The 23038-nt window shown below is 34.9% G+C and overlaps 1 protein-coding gene across 3 annotated transcripts in view; it reads right to left on the bottom strand.

The window, feature by feature from the left end:
• The window catches only part of LOC127175021 (collagen alpha-1(XIX) chain), a 184852-nt gene that overhangs the window by 39750 nt on the left and 122064 nt on the right, over window positions 1-23038 (bottom strand). For 2 of the 3 annotated variants that reach the window (XM_051125821.1, XM_051125823.1), the window contains 18 exons: window positions 22777-22811; window positions 22270-22318; window positions 21851-21886; window positions 20475-20519; window positions 19889-19942; window positions 16095-16148; window positions 14628-14717; window positions 10222-10263; window positions 9520-9597; window positions 8668-8703; window positions 8430-8474; window positions 8199-8252; window positions 7555-7596; window positions 3880-3984; window positions 2685-2738; window positions 2307-2360; window positions 367-420; window positions 190-243 (listed from right to left, as the gene is read on the bottom strand). In XM_051125821.1, the coding sequence (XP_050981778.1) occupies window positions 190-243; window positions 367-420; window positions 2307-2360; window positions 2685-2738; window positions 3880-3984; window positions 7555-7596; window positions 8199-8252; window positions 8430-8474; window positions 8668-8703; window positions 9520-9597; window positions 10222-10263; window positions 14628-14717; window positions 16095-16148; window positions 19889-19942; window positions 20475-20519; window positions 21851-21886; window positions 22270-22318; window positions 22777-22811 (981 nt within the window). Of the gene's footprint in view, window positions 1-189; window positions 244-366; window positions 421-2306; window positions 2361-2684; window positions 2739-3879; window positions 3985-7554; window positions 7597-8198; window positions 8253-8429; window positions 8475-8667; window positions 8704-9519; window positions 9598-10221; window positions 10264-14627; window positions 14718-16094; window positions 16149-19888; window positions 19943-20474; window positions 20520-21850; window positions 21887-22269; window positions 22319-22775; window positions 22812-23038 lie in introns of all 3 variants that reach the window. The other variant, XM_051125822.1, reaches the window with a different exon arrangement.

Here is a 23038-nt window from a genome sequence, read left to right as displayed (position 1 = left end):
TCATTTGTTACTCTTTTCACACTTTCCATCTCTATAAACTTTTATTCTAAGGAAAAGTAGCATGAACAGTTTGCAAAAATCTCCACAAACAATTATGATATGTCTGGGTTTGAAATAAAATCATCTTTTTTTAAATGGTTTACTTACTGTAAAATCTTAAAGCAGAAATTTTCTTTTGATTATGCTTACCCGTTCTCCCTTTGGTCCTAGGGGCCCAACAGGTCCTGGTCTGCCAATAAGTCCCTAAACGCAGAGGACAATTTTGATTAGACACATCGCAGGGGGAAAAAAGATTACCAAGGAACTAAACTAGCCGCCATACAGTATCCAAATCATAAAGCATTTATTTTGTTGGAAGCTTCTGACCTGTGGACCCATACGGCCTGTAGATCCAGGCAATCCTGGCACACCTGGGGATCCCTGGGAAGAAAGAACATCAGATCACAGAGAGCACAATAATAAATAAATAAATAAATAAAATAAAATAAAATAAATATAGCAATCATTGACTGAACTGTATGATAATGCATTCTCTAACTCTGGACCAATCAACTGAGCAATCAATTTCAACAACAATAAAATGAAAAAATATTTTTAAATGAAAATCCATTGGTCCAACTGTCTTAGAGAAGCAAAATATACTGTATTTCTATACAATGTTAGCATAGTTTCAAATGCGAATGAGTACAAAAAATATTTGACATAAACTTATGATATTATGATGCCGTTTTAGTGCCACGTTAAAAAAACGTAAAAAATCTAAGATTACAAGATTAAAGTCGTAATATTCTGAGAATAAAGTCGAAATTGCAAGAACAAAGCCAAAATATTTTGAGAATAAGTCGAAATATTTTGAGAATAAAGTTGAAATTACAAGAACAAAGAATACAGAATATTTTGAAAATACATCAGCCTACTGTGTAAGCAAATGGCCCGGATATTGGGAGCGTCGAAATTCCAAAGTCTTAGCTTTTAAATTCTGTCAGTTTTGTATTGAAATACAAACAATATGTTTACAATAATGTGTTTTTCATGCTCTTTGACGTGGCATAACAGATCGCTGTATTTGCTTCAGTTTAAGTGTCCTGTGAATCAGTCATCTTTCTGATTACAATAATGAGACATTCGTTTCATTACATTAGGCTATACTCTTGCCTTCTTTTTATGCCTTCTGATGTTTTCACTTTTATATCTCGTTATAGACTTGAAAAAGAGATGAATAACGTATAATTTGTATTTTGTGATAAAATAGACCATTCGAAAGCTGAGCTGTGTTATAACAAAAGTAACAAAGCACAAAATTATAGCAATTACTGGGTGGCTGGCGCACTGCAAATATATGGAAGACGTTAAATATTATGTCCAATCATTTACTGTATTATACCATAAATAAAACAGCGTGTGAATAGTCACTTAACATTATACAGAAAATACAACAATATAACTTCTCTTAAGTTGAAGCCCACTTCAACCTTTACAGCGCTTTGTTGTTTTTAATTAATACATGTAAGGAATGAAAGGTTGAACGCCAAAGACATTTTTGCGGAGTAGGTGGTGGAATTGTCACAAAGAATACAGTATAATTTAATGAATTGATTCACATGAATACAGCGATCTGTCACGCCACATTAAAGAGCTTAAAAAAACACATTATTGTAAGACACATCGTTTCTATTTTGCTATAAAACTGGTTCTGAAAGCTGAGACTTCGTTTTTTATTAAAAGTACCAAAAGCACAAAGCTTATTGCTATTATTGGGTGGCTGTAGCACTACAAATAACGAATGCAATCGCAGACATTAAATATTATTTCCAAGCATACAGTATGGCACATGGTATGATTTCTGCTAATAATTCCACTTGCAATACAGGCTATACTCTCAAAATATTATAACTTTAATTTCTACTATTTAATTCTTGAAACATTTTGACTTTATTCTCAAAATTTCTACTTTATTCTCGAAACATTTAGACTTTATTCTTGAAACATTTTGACTTTATTCTTGAAACATTTCCACTTTTTTCTCAAAATATTCCGACTTTAATCTTGTAATTTTAGATTTTTTTTATTTTTTAACGTGGCACTAAAACGCTGCCGCATGATATAAATGCCAGCAGTTTATTTAAATACCTTTGCAGACAGCAATCTACTCAAACAAATAAAATCACTTCAGACGCACAGTCTGGAAAATAAAGTGTCTGGAGCAACAGTATAGCAGTCAACTATGACTCATCACACAACTCCATTAACTGTAACAGGATCAGTTTAGCTTTGTCGCATTGCACCGTGTAATTCTGATAACTCACCTCATCACCCTTGTCCCCCATTGGACCAGGAAAGCCTCTCTCACCCTTCACTCCCTATATGACGACGAAACAGATGAACAATCGTTGAGACAGGAAACACACTCTCTTGATTTAGTTTCTCTCTAGGAATGCTCTCATACATTATTAATGCGTATCTCTGGCCTGAATTCTTGCCTGTCACGGAATGTCTCGCTGTACAATAAGCAAACCATTTTTCGCTATAATTGTTGCACCATATGTAATATATTTGCCTTGTTGTAACAGAGGAAATATACTTCCAGAATTACAGCTAAAGGGAAGACTGTGGATGTATCTGGGGCTCATGTGTCTGCCAATCACACGATTCTCTTCTCTAATCTCTGATTTAGGGCGGCTTACCTTCGGACCCTCTTTTCCGGGATTACCAGCTGGGCCGCGAAGACCCTGATCCCCCTGTCGAAGCCAACATATAACATAAGGAGCCAAATCCACAGAATGTACAGTACAGTGGCCCAGGAAAGTATTTGAACACTTAGGACACAGTTAAAGAAATAGTTAACTCATAAATGAAAATTACCTCGTGATTTACTCACTCGTAAGCCATCGTAGGTATATAATGACTTTCCTTTTTCCGATGAATACAATGTTATAAAAAAATGTCATGGGTCTTCGAGGCTTTATAATGGCAGTGAATGGGTGCTGAGATTTTGAAGTCCAATAAAGTGCATCCATCCATCCATCATAAAAAGTACTCCACACCGCTGGAACGCAACTCTCTCGTGTATGCATGTACAGTTAGCAGAAGATAGAGATTATGGTTTATAAAGTTTTAAATATAGATATTTTTCTTACACAAATGCACTGATTTCCTTCAGAAGGCCTTTATTTACTCCCTGGAGATGTGTGGAGTAGTTTTTATGATGGATGGATGCACTTTATTTGGGTTCAAAATCTCAATAGCCATTCACTGCAATTATAAAGCTTGGAAGAGGAAGAACATTTTTTTTTTTTTTTTATGTAACTCAGATTGTTTTCATCTGAAAGAAGAAAGTCTTATACACCTAGGAGGGTGAGTATCTTGAGGGTGAGTAAATCATAAGGTGACTTTCATTTTTTGGTGAAATATCTTTTAATGTATGAATGTCATCACATTAAATAAAGTTCAAACAAAGTGAAATTAATGAAATGAATGAACGAGAAGGCAAGGTCATATAGTTTTGCAAGTAAAACATTTCATGTTCTTGTAATTGCAGCCCAGAAAAGTACAATTAATTCTGAGAAAATGTCAAGCATCATTGTTTGCAAATGCTGATTATTTTGCAGTTTTTGTTGTTATCTAATACAGTGCTCACATACATTTTTTAATAGTTTTTAAAGCTCTTGTATAGCAAAACTCTGTTATATAAGCATACATGTCAAATAACTGGACTGCAGAAACGTCTGGTGTATTTGTGTCTACAACGGTGCCATTTATAAACAAATCATTTATTGCATCAGCCAGAAAAGATGACAGCAATCAGTGCCAGCGAATCTCAGGTGGAGCAACAGAATATTAATTAGTAAAGAGATTAAATGTGTTCACAGCCATTTTTACCTTTTCTCCATCCATTCCTGGGATACCTGGAGCTCCAAGGGAACCTTTTTCACCTTTCTGCCCTGGCAATCCTGGTACTCTGGACTGACACACACTGCAGGCGTTCTGCCAAAAATCACAAACACACAATATAAGGTGAAGATAACCGACTTTCTCTCTTTTAATCTCTTTCTCCTTCTGTTCAGATAAGCTCAGGGTGCAGCAAATCTCAAAATTAAGCTTTTTTTAAGGTCCACATATTCAGAAAGGACCCTTCATATACAGCTGCATGTGATTAAATGATGCAGATGAAAAAATTAAGCATATCAAACTAAAATTTGGCAGGTAAAATGAGTTTTACATTAAACACACATCAAACATCTTAGTGTTTTGCCAATGTATAAAAAAAACAGTTAATGATTGGTCTAAAACAATTATTAAAAGTAAGCAAGATTGATAGCACAGAAATATTTTTTGTGGACTAAATTGTATCAGATGCTAAAATTCTGTCAGTTGCTTAACTAACAGTAATATTAAAACAAAATATTAATATACAATATATATAAACTATTTAGCTGAATATTAATATGCAACAAATTAAAGATCTAAAATGGTATTGTGCATGTTTAAATAATTTTACTCATTCATCTTTAGATTTTAATTTAAAATCAATTTTAATTTAGAATCACCACAGATGATTCAACTGTCATTTTGATAAGTGATATTTCTATAATTACACTGCAACTCAAACATTTGGAATATTTTTTAAGACGTCTCTCATGTTCATCAAAGTTTCATTTATTTGAACAAAAATAAAGAGAAAATTGTAATATTATTAAATGTATTATGAAATATTATTGCAATTTAAAATAACAGTTTTCTATTTTAATATATTTTTAAAATATAATTCTGTGATGCAAGCTAAATTTTCATCAGCCATTACTCCAGTCTTCAGTATCACACAAGCCTTCAGAAATCATTTTAATATGCTGATTTATTATCAATGCTGGAAACAGTCGTGCTGCTTAATATTTTTTGGAACCTGTGTTGCTTTTTTCAGGATTATTTGATGAAGAAAAGTTCAAAGGAACAGAATTTATTCAAAATAGAAATCTTTTCTAACAATATAAGTCTTGACTATCACTTTTTTTATCAATTTAACACATCCTTGCTGAATAAAAGTATTAATTTCTTTTAAACAAAGAAAGAAAGAAAAAATGTACTGACCTGAAACTTTGAACGGTAATGTATATTGTTACAAAAGATTTCTATTTTAAATAAATGCTGTTCTTTTTAACATTTTATTCATCAAAAAATCCTGAAAAAAGCATCACGGGTTCCAAAAAAAATTATTGATAATAAATCAGCATATTAGAATGATTTCAAAAGGATCATGTAACACTGAAGACTGGAGTAATGCCTGATGAAAATTCAGCTTTGCATCACAGGAATAAATTATATTTAAAAGTATATTAAAATAGAAAACCACTGTTTTAAATTGCAATAATATTTCACAATATTACAGTTTTTTCTGTATTTTTGATCAAACATATACAGCTTGAAGAGCAAAAAAAGACTTTAAAACACACTTACTGATCCCAAAGTTTTGAACGACAGTGTATGTTATAAATGCTTCCTTATAATTTTATAGCAGATATTCCAAAATATTATTAAGAAGGAATAATTTTACCTCCATCTCATTTCTCCTAATGGACAACTGTAGTAAAACATGGCATCGTTTACCTCAGTTCTACTGTGGAAAAACACTAAACAGACTCTAACGTCCTTATTTGTGTTCATGAGCTCTACACAGATTTATCTGCTTCTGTATACTGACCTTTATTGCACCTGTGTAAGATTTATGTTTGCCCATCTGGATTTATGCTTTTACCAGTTTGCAGAGACACATATGGCGTGGCAATCTACCTTTGCACACTGCTAAAAACCCCTAAAGGTCAAACCCAGAGATACAAACAACTCACAGGCAGAAAACTTGATAAAAGGCATGCATTAGGGAAGCACAATTTTTTTCCTAAAGCCTTTTTTCCCAGATTTTAACCTTGGCAACCTGATGCATTCACCTCAATACATTTGCCCGCTGATATAGAGAGAGAAACAGGAAAAGCAGAAGCGAAGGTGCTTTCAAAAGCGGTTTTGAAACTCGGGGGCTAAGTAAGCAACCTTTTTCTCTTCTGCTCTTTAAGAGTGAAACTGTATACCCGTGAAGCGTAATCAGTGGTTTACCGTAATGGGTCGCAAGGATTGCGTTGACATTTCACATTGGATGCACTTTTCGTACAGCATGTCTCTGAAGGTAGCAATTTACTAGTGCATTAGTCCGACCTGCTCAATAAGTGCAGGGCGATTCAGGAACCACATTTATATTTGCGTTCTTTGTGTAAGACTGACAATTAGCAAATTGCATGTGACAGATATAGCAGTGGAGGTTTAACATTAGAGGAGAAAAGGGAGAATTCGTACACAAATTCAAAAAGAGCTTCAACAGGCAGAACGCCTGACCTGAGTGCTTTGACATTTTTACATTTCAACATAAAACTGTAAGCTTCACTAAATAACATTAATTTATGTAAAGAAATATTTCATCCAACAATTACAATTTTTTTAGATGTTAGAATGTCAGAGCTGCTCTAGTTCAGAAACAGTGAATGATAATTCATACTGCATAACTGGAAAAGGTTTCTATACAAAAATAGAAACTAAAATCTACAGTTTTTCTCTAAAAAGAGCCACAGAATTGAATGTTTGACATGCTGTACTGACAATTTTTATAACCATTTATTTATAGAAATAAATGCAGAAATCAGTCACAAACATGTTTTTTCTTTTGATATTTAAGTGATGCATTCTGTTTTCTTTGTGCGTCTAGTCACATCAAATCCAAACTAGAGATAAATTACAGTACATAAGTTACTGTAAGTAGCTCTGCGTGTTGTTGTGGTTGACAGTTCAGTCCTAAGAATCTCACTGCGTCAGTACTGGAGCAAATGGGCATTTATCTTGTCAGAAGTTTCTTCAGTCGCATAGAGATGAGTGCATGATGCCCAAACAGAAACATAAAGAGCAGTGGAGGAGGAAGACAGCACAGAACGTACTAATAAGGAGGAATTAAAGAGAAAGCAAAGAGTGAAAGTTAAAAGAATGTTTCTTTTTCTAAGTGCTGAATATATACGAATACAAAGAGTTTGAAAGCAATAGAGCAGACAATTAAATCATTTACAACAGCCTTAAAAAGTTCTTTAGAGCAATTTCAGATAAAATTGGGCTTTATACGCCCTCTGGCTATATTCTGTCATTTGTTTTTTTTTTTGTTGCTAAAATATTGTGTATAATAGGAAAGGCAACGTTTCTGAAATCTTCCGATTTAATAGACGAAAAAAATGCTTCCTCTAGGTTACATGGGGTAAGATCTGTCTTAAGATCCACACACAATCTGTCTGAAGGGAACAGAGTTTTAAATAGATTTTTTAAACACCTTCGGTTTGAGATGTCAGGTTTCAAAGTCTGCAAAAGTCTTTGCTGATATGCATCTCAAAGGAAACTTTTTGGGTGCAAGAGACCTAGCTATAAATTCAGCATCTTTTATTTATTTTTTTAGTTCTGTTCATAATAATTCATACTATTAATGTTAGCATCCAAGAAGTGCACAGGAGGACAGAGAGCTGGATGGAATAGTACCTTCAGTAATGTCCCCATGTCTCCAACAATAGGTAGTGCTGTCTGAAAAAGAACCATTTAGAGAACAACATCTGAAAATGAGGTGTAATACAAACACAAATATTTATTTTATTCCCCATGGAGTGCAATATCGTAATCCAATTATTTTCATTAGCAGAGCAAAAATAATCAGAACAGCTACACATATTGTGTATAGTTGGATATTAACTTTATGTTTCCAGGAAATTTCCAGAAAAAGGCAATATCTATAATTTGTGGGATATAAACTTGCAATTGCGAGTTAAAAAGTCAGAATTGTGAAACATAAACTTTGTAAAAAAGTTTATATCTTGCAATTCAAAGGTCTCACTAATCTGAGTTTTTTCTTGCAGTTGCAAGTTTATATTGCACAATTCTGACTTTATAACTAGCAACTGCAAATTCACTTCATGCAATTTTGAGAAAATGTCAGATTTGTGAGTTTGTATCTCCCAACTCTAAGAAAAAAGTCAGAATTGCAAGATGTAAACTCACAACTGCAAGAAAAAAGTCCGAATTGTGAGATAAAAAGTCACAATGACTTTTTAAAAATTTTATTAAATTTTTTTTATTCAGTGGCAGAAATTGGCTTTCGTAAATGTTAGTGAAAAAAAAAAATTACGAACCGGTTCTCCAGGGGGTCCTGGGGGTCCTGGTCTGCCTTGTGGGCCTGGAGGTCCCTTTTCAGAACAAGACACGAACACATGTATGAATATAATAATACTGAAGATATATATAATATAAAATGATATAAATTCTTTCTAGAAAATAATTCATACATTAATACAAATTCATATTAATATATTTGATATGTTCACCTTTTGACAAATTTGGACTAAAAAAAATGCATTTCTCACCATAATTCCTGCCGTTCCAACTGGTCCTTGAGGTCCACGAGGACCCTGTAAAAAATAAAACCATTAAGTGAATTCACTTGCTTCAACACATTTTAGATTCAATCTCTGTGTTAACTTGTTTAACATCTTTAAAAATATGTTATATCAATGTGTAAGTATACTATCATACAATGATATTTCATTTACATGCTTGGTCTATATGTAACTCTTGATTTTTGGATGTTAATTTATCCTTTACCTGAATTCCTGGTTCCCCTTTAGGTCCCATCAGACCCTACAGAAAATAAATAAATGAACAAATAAATACATTTTCTGTGTATAACTTGAATAACTTCAGGCACCTTTATGGAAACCCATTTCTGCCACTGAATAAAAAAAAAAAACTGCAACTTTTTATTTCACAATTCTGAAGTTTATAGAACCATGATATATAAATTTGCAAGATATAAACTCGCATTTGTGAGTTAAAAAGGACTGATATGTTTTCAGAATTGTGAGTTTATATCTCACAATTCTGACTTGACTGACAATTGTGAAATATAAAGTAGGAATTGTGAAATATAAACTCACAATTATGAGCAAAAAAGTCAAAACTGCAAGAAAAAAGTCACAATTTTTTTTTACTGTTTATTCCGTGGCAGAAACAGCCTTCCATACATCTTATTGTTTTCAGTCTGATATGCGAAAAACATAAAACGCTAAAATCTAAAGCAACTTGGAAAGCTTTTATATAGTGTGAACCTTGTTTCTCTGTGGGAAATATGTGGGAATTATAATGCAGACTGTTTATTTCTGTGTGAAAAGTCATTGTCATTGCAAACCTGTATGACTCAGAGGAACAGAATGAAGCTATTGTCAAGCTCCAATTCTGACAATAAACTACCACAACAGTTGTTCATTTGACTTGTACACTCTTTTGAAGCTTTACCATATTTTTGCGTGGAACACTGAAATTTCAGCTTTTGTGTTCCACAAAAGAAAGTTCGGAACAACATGAGAGTGAGTAAATGACAGAATTTTCTGTTTTGTGTGAACTATCCCCTTAAATGCAGAGTGTTTGTTAAGTTAAAATTGTTGAACAGGTACTTACAGGGGGTCCAGTGATTCCAATACCAGGTTCTCCTTTCTCTCCAGCATCTCCAGGTACTCCAGGTACACCTCGCTCACCCTGGTAGAAAGCAAAAAAGTTCATTCAGCTCAGTCACAGTCTGCACAACACAGTCTAGTTAATACACTAAGGCTTGGCTGAATAAATATTGCGTTTAAAATAAATTTGTTACCATAGCAACATCATGAACATCTTCTGTCAGTATGTAGTAATATATTTAAAATCAAACCCATGCAAACAGATGCTTACACAGTAGTGAAGCATTTTTTTTTTTTTTTTTTTTTTTTTTTTTTTGCACAAGCAGATCATTTATGACAGCATGTAACAGGCTTAAATAAATGTTCGGCGTTTAATACAAGTTAAGCTCTATTACCTAAGACAATTTTGACTCGGTTTGAAAACTGTATCCCACAAATTTTGCTTTGTTGTAAACTTTGGGAATAAGTCAAAATGATTTTCTGTGGTAACCGACATGACGGAATTTACGGAACTTGAACCCGAAAGGCTCCTTTAATTATTTACAATGCTGACATTTCTTATCACACCATAAAAAACTGTGGACTAAAAGACAAAGCACAGCACAGGGAAATATGGCTGATATGAACTCTGGGGATGTTCCTTTACCTATAAACTTCACAAGCGCAAAATTGAATACTTTAAAAAGAATCTCTCAGAGTGACCTACCTTAGGGCCCCGCAACCCCCGTAAACCAGACACGACGTCCTCCTAGTGCAAAACAAGAGATAAAACACAAAAAATGAATACTGTGTTCTTAGAACTTATGTAAGACTCAATTTCAGCCAGATAAGTCAAGAACTGAGAAATTTTGAAAAGAACAGTCTGACTAGGGATGCAAAGATACAGTTAGTCCACGGTTCAATACATACGTTTTTAACCTCGGTTCGGGTTCTGATATCTTGCCATATACCTCTGAAATACTGCCATATACCGCTGTACACTGGAAAAGGCGTGGTTTAGTATATGTCTGCTTATTTTTTCTTTTGAGAGAGGTATTATTTTTTAGTTTTTACGCAAAATAGAACGGGTTTCATTAATGACCCAGAGGGCGCCCTGCATCAAAGTAATATCACTGATTACGTTCCGTTCCAGCTTCTCTAATATGGTAAAAGACATCGCTATTGCTGTAACTGAATAAAAACAAGATATAACGTTAAACGTTTTGAATGATAAAATGTAATGTAAATAAACACTCGGCTGCAATAATACATGGTTTATCTGTGTTCTTCAAGCCATCTCGTGTATTTTCATAAGTCATTGCTAATCGACATACACAGAATATGAGTATGAATGGACCCTTTTCACAAGCCTGTGATGACGCGTTTCAACGGTCATCATCATCATAAATCCTTTAAATTTTTTAATATTTTGATTTTTAAAAATATGCATGTACATTTATAACACTATACTTTGTATTACATCACCTTTTCATCAAGTTAAAAAAAAAAAAAAAACTAGTTAACGCTATGCGAGGGTCTAGCTCAATTTTTTTTCTTTGATTGAAAGTCGTGAAAAGACTATCGTGTAGTTTTTCTTTTGCTATTTGAGCAAATAGGAATGCAAAAAATATATATATGGAACTCTCCCATTCACTGCTCTCGGATTTTACCCAACTATGACGACTTCCGCTGTGCTGTGAGAAAGGTCCATTGATTGTCTGCCTCATTCTGTGATAAGAACCCACATCAGATCACATAAGGAAGTTATTTCGAACACTTAACTTATGTTGTGAATTAAAAACAAGTTGTAATGTTTTTTATTTAACTTGTTTTTATAACTCTTGTTTAGGTTTAGAACGGCTTATCATTGCATGTCATTAGAATGGAAGATTGCTTTTTTTAAATATAAGCAGGGAAGCGTTTCCTCATTTCAGCATGTCAAATCGCGGGCACACATACAGCAAATTTCGAGAGAAACAAAACAAGTAAGCTATTTAAATGCCAAACCGAAAAACCGCAATTCACAAGTGCATATAGAACCGTGGATGTCGTACCGAACGGTTCATTATATTGAAAACTGTGACATCCCTGAAAATACTGAAGTGGCGATGCTACCAAAATAAATAAATAATCTACTTTTTCTTAATCACTTAAAATTAGTAGCGTGTAGCTCGACAAGATACAATTTCAAGCAGCTTCTTCAACATCGCTAAATATTGTGTGCTCTTGAGATTGGTGCGATTCACAGCAAATTTTTAATTGTTTTTCTGGGTGTGATTTGCAAGTGATGCTGGCAGTGTGAAAGAGTTACAGTAAGCACTATTTGCTATACGCCACTGATGGAAAATTGATTTTTGTGGTCAGCAAGAATTAGATTAGCAAGTAGTTTTCGCATTGCAGAAGCCGTCACAGCAGGTAGATAAACAGACTTTTTGCATCCAAGTCGAAATACAGGATACTAAAGTATACAATGTTTAAAAAAGTAAATTAAATTATTATAATGAGACTAAAAGTGTTTATAAAAGTTTTGATTTCATTTGTTCACTTGTAAATTTCCCTCTTCTGACTCTTCCACTAAAACAGAAGAGATGAAGGCTGAATACTTCATGCTATATTGATTTCAGTCCTGCAAACCATCATTCAACTGATGAACAAGTGCTCTGTCTGCCCACCACCCATCTGTCTATATGCTTCATGCTGGATGACTCGCCACCTTTACAGTTAATATGCAGTTTATCTTCTTCCCTCGCAAACAAACATCATTTCTTAGGTCAGAGTTCAGCTGGCACCTAACTAGTATGAAAGATGCTTAAAGTCACCATGAAATAAAACACTATAGCACACAACAGCGCTGACAAAGCATCTCAATAGGGAAGAAACAACGAAAGAAACAATTCTGTTTCATGCAGACTTTAAAGGGATAGTTCACCCAAAAATTTAAATTATCCCATGATTTACTCACCCTCAAGCCAAGTGTATATGACTTTCTTCTAAGACAAATACAATTAGAGTTATATTAAAAAATGTCCTGGATCTTCCAAGATTTATAATGGCAGTGAATGGGTGTTGAGATTTTGAAGTCCAATAAAGTGCATCCATCCACCATAAAAAGTACTCCACGCAACTCAGAGGGGTTAATAAAAAATATGCTAGTGAGAATATGCTAGTTTCCCGAGAAAGAAGTTTTGTTTACAGGAAAGGAAAACAAGTGTCCTTTTGACTTGCATCGAAATCCTCCAACATTTTTGTTTACATTTTGTACTTGGATCATTTCACAATATCAGTGCCTTTTCCACTTTTTCAAAATGGAAAAATAAAATAAGTTTAATCAATGCTTTTATAAATATTCATGAAATGAAGACACCTTAAAATGAAAAGAAATTGTGCCATCTCAGGCTATGTAATTTATTATTTTATGACTATTTTTTGGTATTTTTGTCAACCCTGTTACCGACACAAGCATTAATAGATACTATAGTTTAATTAGAACTCATATGCCATTGAAAGATATAGGCATTAGCTCAATAATATATCGAGGGTGACCTTTAAAATGTTTGAATTTTACACAGACAATCTTTAAAAACGGGGTCAAATCCAATCATCCCTGTTACCCACGTCAACACCTGTTACTCTAAAAAGTAACAGGTTCGATTTCAAACAAATTAGCTAATTGCTAGCTAACAGTTAAGTTCACAAAAGCACATATTGTACACTTTGAAATGATTTTACTTGTAGATATTGATTATACTAAGATGTTATAATAGCTGTTTAAATTTACATTTTAAAAATGGTAACAGGATTGACATTGCAATCAAGCCTCATGAATCAGCAAAAATAGAACATTATAGAGGAGTGTGAAAAACATGCTTATGTTTTAAGTGTTGGAATCCTGGTTGAGAGATGATGTAACCTATTAGTAATGTCACTTGAACATACATTATTTTGCAAGGGTTTTTTGATGAGGGTAACAGGGGCTGACATTAAATCAGGGGCCACCAATAAAATGATCTATATTTTATACATCTATGTTTGATTATTTCTTAGGGAATGCAAAAGGCACCGATTTTGTGGAATCTAATTCGTGACCGGTGTTTTGTTTTGCTCTCTCCTCTGCGCTTTCACATTCATCACTTCTCACTGGAGCTTACGCTACACCTACGTCATCCGCTGCAACGACACTCTCTCGTGAAGGCATGTATTAGACAGAGATTACAGTTTATAAAGTTTTAAATATAGATATTCTTACACAGATGCATTGATTTGCTTCAGAAGGTCTTTATTACCCCCAGAGCCATTTGGAGTACTTTTTATGATAGATGGATGCAGTTTTTTTGGGCCTCATAATCTCAACACCCATTCACTGCCATTATGAAGCTTGGAAGAGTCAGGACATTTTTTATATAACTCTGATTGTATTCTTCTGAAAGAAGAAGGTCATATACACCTAGAATGGCTTGAGGACGAGTCAATCATGGGACAATTTTTATTTTTGGGTGTACTATCCCTTTAAATATTATTTATACTATAACAATACATTTTACGTAACGGGAATAAAAAAACTATTACAACTTCTGTTTCATGCCAGCTTTAAATTGTGTTCTGAAACTCTAGTTAGACCTTGAGATCAGTAGTTTTTATTACTAGAAAACAAAGCAGGAGACTGAAGAAAAAAATCTTGATTTTCCTCCATATATTCTCACTGGTTTCTAAGAGAAACAACTGAGCTATTTTACAGATCTCATAAGTGATTTTTCTCTCCCATGGCTTGGACAGCTGACAGGTGCACCATGAGGACGGCTCAGCAAAGGCGTTTTAAAGACAGTTTTACCAAAGCAGTGAATTAGCATGAACAGTATTTCATTGTCAAAGCTGAAAACAAGGAGCTGTCATCAATAACCCCGGCTGCTGGCAGAGGAAGAATGCGTGTGCGGCAACGCGTCGCAGATTTACAGGTGCATAACATCATTGTCAGTGTGCCTCTTAAATCAGAGCTGTCATCAAAGCAGCGGTTGTTGGATAAGTGTTGAGTGATATTCTGTTTGTGTCTAAAAGGGGTGCTGAAAGAGAAGATATTGAGCGGGAAACATGCAGGTGAAGTGAAAGAGAAAGACAGGAATGGTGTTGTGTACCTACCCCATTGCAAGGTCCGACTGAGCACGGCTCACCAGGTTCACCCTTGAGGCCCGGGGGGCCTATCGGCCCAGGCGCTCCGCCTGCATCACCCTGCAAACACACACCGACAGCTGGCATTTAGAGTCGCTGTCACCTCAGGTTTGTCATTTGACAGGTTGAGGAGCACCGCACAAATGCACACACATGCCTGCCTTCACACACACACACACACACACACACGTACAAAACAAGAGCTGGACGTAAATATCACAGACATCTGGGGCAAATGCCACCAACCTAGAAACTGCCTCACGCAGCTTCAGAGGTGAGACGAGAGACTAAAAAAGGAGTCTGAACATCCGCTGTGCTGAACATGCTCACTTTATTACAGACGCTGTAGTGATTGAGCGATCTGTGAATATTTTGAATGCATTTTTGCCAGGGGACATTCTCACGATAACTTTAATTTAGTGATCTAAACAAAAAGCATAAATGAAACATTTGAAATCTGAATTATTATTGGAGGAAAATGAAATGTACTTGATGCCTTTTTCAACCATGATGCAGTATCTTAGTCTAGTAAAAAATAAGACCAACAACAAGTAATATTTGAATATATACAGTATATATTAAAAAAAAAAAAAAAAAAAAAAAAAAATGCTGTTTTGTGCTGGGCAATTAAAACATTAGATGAAAAAATGTATGGAAGAAAGTTTTTTTTTAGATACCTGAAATAATTAAGTGTAAGTTGAAGTATTAAATAAATAAATACATATAAAAAAAACTAGTAAAAATGACAAAAGCACAAAAATGCTAGAACTAAAATAAAAAAATATAACATGTTATGAAATGTATATGAAATAAAATAAAATATAAAATATTATTTATATGAAAATATAAAAATAAAAGTCAATTTAAAATGTTTTTTTTAAATACTACAACAGCATAAAATAAGACTGATGCACATTAGTTTTATTGGATTTTTCTATTGAAAAAAGCTATTTTGCATAATCACCCATGTTAATTATTTAAATTATTATTAATATTAAGTCCTCAGATTGTCACTCAATGAAGGGGAGAGTTTTAGAAATAAATTTGCAAATGGTACGGCCATTCTTAATTCTTAAAATCATCTAAGAAATCAGTTTTGCTGTAGGCCTAGTCTTCAGAACAAAGAAAGTTTGTTGTGCTTTAGCCTAGATTTTTTCATTATACTTTCCAGTATCTCTACAGACATGTCGCATTTAGACTTCCAAAGGACCCCAATAAATAACAAACACAAGGTAGTAATTCTCTGAGATACCTCAAGTGACCATACTATCGATCTTATCTCTGAAACTATTTCAGCATACAGCTTTTTATCTGTGCAAACTGTCTAAAATGTACAAGCAAAACAGCTCAGTGAAGAAATTCTTCTGAACATGACCTGAAACAAGGAAACATCACATTAGAAACATACAGCCCCAGTCTCAGAGTGCTCTTGCGTACCTTTTCTCCTTTCATTCCATCTTTTCCAGGCATTCCTGGCTGACCGGGAGAGCCCTGGAAAAAAATCAGGAGAGATACACACATGCCTATCAGCATTAGCTGCTCCCGCTTTTTCGTTTTTTGATTTGATCCCTAACATCCCCCCATCCCTGTGCTCCCATCTTTTTGGAATAAAGGCAGATGCTCGTTAGCAGAAGCAGGTGCCGAGAACAGATTGTGATGCTGATGCTGTTTCCTCCCACACGTAGAGAACTCAGATGTACCCGTCCCTGCAAATTAATTTTCTGATTACCGATTGATTACTGATTGTCTGTGCAACAATTTACAGCTCTGCATCCTCGTTTTTCTCGCCCCTGTTATTTATACGTGCATTGTCTTTTTCTGTTTGTGAGTGAGCGAGTGGGGAAAACTAAAAGGATGTGGAGTGCGTGATTAAAATAAAACTAGATTTTCACATTTTCATGTGGCGTTTGCCCATGAGAAAAACTATGGAAACACTTTAGAATATCAAAATGTTCTTCAAAGTAAGGAACCCAAAATTGTACTTATATGTGACCCTGGACCACAAAACCAGTCATAAGGGTCAATTTTACACATCATCTGATTTATACATCATCTGAAAGCTGAACAAATAAGCTTTCCATTTATGTGTTTGGTGTGATACACCTATTTGAAAATCTGGAAACTGAGGGTGCAAAAAAAAAAATCTAAATATTGAGAAAATTCCAAATTCACGTTCTTAGCATTGCATATTACTAAAAAAAAATTAAAAATATAATTTATACAAAATATCTTCAGGGAACATGATTCTTACTTAATATCCTAATGATTTTTGGCACAAAAGAAAAATCAATCATTTTGACCCATACAATGTATTTTTGGCTATTGCTTCAAATAAACCCGTGCTACTTATGACTGGTTTTGCGGTCCAGGGTCACATATGGCATTACTGCAAAAACTCATTTTCGAAATCTTTATTCATAAAGGAATAGTTCATTTAAAAACAAAATTTTGCTGAAAATTTTCTTACCCTCAGGCCATGCAAGATGTAGATGAGTTTGTTTCTTCATCAGACAGATCTGGAGAAATTTACCATTATACATCACATGCTCATCAACGGATCCTCTGTAGTGAATGGGTGCCGTCAGAATGACAGTTTAAATAACTAATGAAAACATCACAATAATTCATATTATTCTTAGTAGATCAATTAGTGTCTTGTAAGGCAAAAAGCTGTGTGTTTGTAATAAATCCATCAAACCAGTGCTTCCGGCTAAATGTAAATCCTCTATCCATCCTATTGCTCTCTCCAGTGAAAAAAATAAAACCCTATCTCATCTGAATCAGTAGAGAAAAATCTACAGATCAAGCACCAGTTGCAAACAGTCCAAAACAATTCTAAACAAATATGTTGGTGGATTTTGATGAGACAACAGAAGATGGATTTTTTTCACAGGCGGAAGCATTATTATGGATTATAGACTCACATTTTGGCAAAAAGCTTTTGGACTCTCATTCTGACGGCACCCATTCAATGCAGAGGATCCGCTGGTGAGCAAGTGATGTAATGCTAAATTTCTCAGTTTTAGTGAAAAAACAAGAAAGAAATGTATGGGATTATTTTTGTGCCAATAAGAATGAACGTAACTTTATAAAACTGAACGTAACTTTCCAATAAACAATCAAAAATATGCCACTGCAAAAGAAGAAAAACACAATGAAAATGAAAAAATGAACTCAGTCGCACGAATTTAACATGCTCTTCAAATATGCTTCATTCTTTGTTAATGATTTTCAAAGAATCGTTTTCGCGAATCATGGATTCTGAATGCGTTGCCACAACTTTCGCTTACGCTTCGCAAATTTTCGTTTGCTGTTTTGGCACAAACCTCTCGTGGGGGCGGGCTTAACAGCGATCTACTCTGATTGGCTAATGAGCTTTTGATGGACAGTTGCTCTCTGAACTGGAAGCACGGACGGTGACGTCAGTGGCGCAATACGTCGTGCTTTGTTTATAGAAACTATCAGAACTGTTGCACACTGTACATGAATAAAACTTTTATCGATGTTATTGATTAACGTTACTTTAGCAACACGAACCTACTTCAAGCTGCCCTGAGGGACAAGCTGAGGTGGAAGATGATGCTGCTCCGTGTCTTTCCTGGGAGCTCATCTTTAGAAACTAAGAGACGACCATAGGTGAAATACTAATAACATTAATACTTAATATAAACAAAGCACGACGTATTGCACACCGCAACAACTTTCCAATATGTGCGCCACTGACGTCACCGTCCGTGCTTCCAGGTCAGAGAGCAACTGTCCATCAAAAGCTCATTAGCCAATCAGAGTAGATCACTGTTAAGCCCGCCCCCACGAGAGGTTTGTGCCAAAACAGCAAACGAAAATTTGAGAAGCGTAAGCGAAAGTTGTGGCAACGCATTCAGAATCCATGATTCGCGAAAACGATTCTTTGAAAATCATTAACAAAGAATGAAGCATATTTGAAGAGCATGTTAAATTCGTGCGACTGAGTTCATTTTTTCATTTTCATTGTGTTTTTCTTCTTTTGCAGTGGCATATTTTTGATCGTTTCTTGGAAAGTTACCTTCAGTTTAATAAAGTTACGTTCATTCTTATTGGCACAAAAATTATCCCATAGAAATGAACTCTACATCTACATCTGTTCCGATGAAGGAATATCTACATCTTGGATGGCATGAGGGTGAGTAAATTTTCATTTTTGGGTGAACTCTCTTTAAAGGAAACCATGATATCGTAGACTCCTACAGGGAATCCCAGGTATAAGACTTGTATGGCTTAATATAACATAAATGATATCTCAAGATGAAATACGTAGAAGGAAACACATGAAAGATTTACGTAATCTAAAAAAATCCACATGGTTTTTACATATTTTGGACTATGGGGGCGCCATTATTTTTGGTGACATCAAATGGTTGCACTCTGTGAGCTACTAGTGCTACATCTTGCTATTTTTACCACAACACAGCTCAGAAAATGACATACTGATACGATGATCACAGCTACCGAATGAGCTTACATGTGGCCATGGATAAAAGTGTAAACTTAAACCAAATGCCATAGCATTGATTTATCTTCACACGGAGTGTAAATGCTCCAGATATCGAGTGACATCCGTGCTGGGAAAGTCCTTCAGTGGCTGCAGCGTCATGACAAGCATTGGCATGTTTACATCCTGCCAGGATGGCATCAAGCATTTCTTGTCTCTGCCTTTGTAAGCTCTTTTAGTAGCTGTGGTATACTAAAAGCCTCAAAAGCATCAGAGCTAAATTGGAGAGAACAAAGACGCAGGTCTTTAGGAAGTTTATTCATCCACAGGCATCTTCCCATTCTCTTCTCCTCTTCTTATCACTAGGAAAAGCAGTGAAGACTTTGCTTCTCATGTTGCCCTTCGACTGAAAATTACAACAAAAAGCTGCACAATGTGGCATCGTATCAGTATTTTATCTTCAGAGTTGAAATGCGGTAAAAATAGGAACAGGTAGTGCCAGTAGCTCACAGAGTGCAAGAATTTCACGTCATTGAAATAATGGTGCCCCCACAGTCCAAAATATGTTTAAAACGATGTGGATTTTTTTAATAATCTAAGTCTTTTATGGGTTTTCTATTTTAGTAAGAGACATCATTCATGTTATAATAAGCCATACAAGTCCTAATGTCTGTCTTTATTGTTCGCCTGCCAAAAAAAGTTACAAATTTAACCCAAGCAGCATGGGATGAGTTGAAAAACATAAATGTTTCCTGCTTACCAGGTCTCCTGGAAGACCACGGAGGCCAATGGGACCAGGTGGACCCTGCTTTCCCTGTAAGAACAATAACACATTTTGAGACCACTTCATATGAGCAACATGACCTTATTTCAGGTTAGAAACTACGTCATTAGCCAAATTGCATGGAAAATGTAAAATCAGTTTGTGCCTAACTCTGTGAGGGAGCAGATGAAAACATGCTTTGAAAGCTCTTGCTTCAGGTACTCTGATTTTATACCAGCTGTGGAGCATTTTAACAGCCTGCTATTCTAAGAGGTCCTTCCATGCCCTTAACTAAAATGAAGGCTGCAATCAGAGGCTTTTTGTGACCTTGGAAACATACCACAATCCATTTAACCCAGTAAAAACCGATTGCAATAAGCTACCCGTAAGAAAACTTTTGCCACTGGACAGTAAATCAGAGACAACACAACAGAGGCAGAGCTGCTATCCTACTGGTCAACCATGTTGACAAGGTCCACAATAATTCCATCACACCAAAATAGAAAGACTTTAATGTTCTTTCTATCTTGGTCAAATCATAAGATGTCAGCATGGAGGGTTTACAGACACAGGAAGTTCATACCTCAAGACCTGGTGGCCCTGTCAGTCCAGGCAATCCTGCATTGCCCTTTACAAGAGTTAAAAAGGGAAACAAGAAAGAACAATAAGTCGTTAATAAAATAAAAAGAAGAGAAATGGATCTTTCTCAGAAAATGGTGGCATTTACCAGAACACTTAAAAATAAATTTGTATTATTTCATCAGACATGTACAGTGCCTTGCAAAAGTATTCATACCCCTTTGTTTTTTTTTCACGTTTTATGTCGCTGCCTTATGATAAACTGCTTTAAATTACTCTTTTCCCACATCAATCTACACTCTATACACCATAATGACAAAGCAAAAACAGAATTATCGCAACTTCGTAAATGTATATTAAAAAACATGAAATAAGTACATTGCATAAGTATTCATACACTTAACTCAGCATTTAGCTGAAGTACCTTTTCAACAAACTTTTAACATCAGCATTTGGCAATTATCTGCCATTCTTCTCCTCTCAAGATCTGTCAGGTTGGATGGGGGCAGGTGCACATTTTCAGGTTTCACCAGAAACGTTTGATTGGGTTCAAGCCCAGGCTGTGGCTGGGCCACTCAAGGACATTCACAGAGTCACAGAGTCTATAAGCCACTCTGCTGTGTGCTTGTCATTGTCCTGTTGAAAGGTGAACCTTCTGCCCAGTCTTGAGGTTCTGAATTCTCTGGATTAGGTTTTCAATAAAGCTATCTCTATATTTTGGTGCACTGAGTTTGTCCTTCTGTAGGTTTCTCCTATCTCCACATATGATCATGGAGCTCAGCTAGAGTGACCGTCAGGTTCTCGGTCACCACTAACCAAAGCCCTTCTCCATCAATTGCTCAGTTTGGCCAGGAGGAACTCTAGTAAGAGTCCTGGTAGGGTTAGGGCAGTTTTTTTTGCTCTGATATGCATTTTTACCTGTTTGACCTTTTGTTATTGTGTGCCTTTCCAAATCATACCCATTCAATTGAATTTGCCACAGGTTAACTTCACTAGAAGTGCAGTGACATCTACAAGCAATATAAATGCTCCTGAGCTAAATTTCATCGGTCCAAGATAAGGGTATAAATACTTTTGTTATTTTTCATAAATGTGCAACCATTTTTTTTTTTTTTTTTTTGCTTTACCATTATGGTGTATGGAGTAAAAATTAATGTGACAACATAAAGCAGCAACATAAAACGTGAAGAAAATGAAGGGGTATGAATACTTTCGCAAGGCACTGTAACCCATTTCATTTCCAAAGTAACATGGCCATAAAAATGAATATTATATTATATTATATTATAGAAAAAGAAATTAGGGCATTGAGGGGTATTTCAGTTTAAATAAAAATAGAATATATGTCCATTATGCCAAAAGTTTGTGCACTTTATTTACCTGTAGACCTTTTGAGCCTTCAGAACCTTTTTCACCCTGGTGAAAGAAAAGAAAATGCTGACTGCAATGCATGAAATCATATTTTCAAGAGTAAAACCTACCTACAATAAAACAAGAAACCAAGGTCGAAAATGTCTTTTTATGTGTCCATGCTTTAAAAATGCTTCCTTTTAAAGGTCTCTCCTTTTAAAACATTGGTGTCTCTACTAACATCTGACAGATTAAAGAGACAGCCGGACTGAGTGTTTTGATTGACTGCCCATTGTATTGATTAAACACAGCTTTCATATTTTCCTTTTTTTTGAGACAAGGCTGCCAAAACAGACTTTTGAAAACCGCTCGGCATAAGTTCAACATTTTAATGATCTTACAATCTGTTGTCGATGCATGACAAACAACGCTAATGTGTGGCTCCTAACCTGGTCTCCTTTCTCTCCTTTCTGGCCTTTCTCACCTCCTTCCCCCTCATGGATTATAGAGAGAAAACAAACAAAATAATGCATAGAGATTATTCATGGCAAAATGTTGAGGTTGTGTCAGTTTACTTATGTATAGTATGTTATTTAAACAGCTAATATGACTAAAAATCATTTCAAAATGCAAATCTAGGATTCAAAATTTTATTGAACATAAAAGGTTAGGATTTAAAAAAAAAATTAAAAATAAAAATAATAATAGTAATAACAATAACAATTGACTGTTATGATGTTAAACAAATAAAGTTTCACTTTTTATTTTTATAGAATTTTCTGATAATAAAAATATGAAAAATAGTATAATAATAGTTAAGCTAAAATATAATTTTAATTATAAAATGTAATTTACATTTAAATATTGGAAAAAAAAATACAAAACAGAAGCATTTTTACTAGTGGTCTCAGATGCAACAGTATTTCAACACATTTTAAATGGTATCTAAACTTACAGTTCCAGAAAGTCTCAGTCCATGTGCTGTCATCACCTTAATAAAGAAAAATGACAACATTGAATATTGATGTTAACGTATGCTGTTGCAGAAAACGATCATTAGCAAAAGCACTGACTGCAATTCCAGGGTACATGTGCAAAAAGGAAGTTTGTGTTGAGTTTTGTAGCTTGTTACGGGGAAGATCAGGTGAACATGCTCTTCTGAAATTATCATTAGAAAGACGATTTATTGATTTCTCATGCTCCGCTCTTAGATCTTCT

Source organism: Labeo rohita, chromosome 13, assembly GCF_022985175.1.
Source record: "Labeo rohita strain BAU-BD-2019 chromosome 13, IGBB_LRoh.1.0, whole genome shotgun sequence".
Classification (NCBI taxonomy): domain Eukaryota; kingdom Metazoa; phylum Chordata; class Actinopteri; order Cypriniformes; family Cyprinidae; genus Labeo; species Labeo rohita.
The sequence above is the reverse complement of the archived record's forward strand: the minus strand, read 5'-3'. Positions and strand labels throughout refer to the sequence as shown.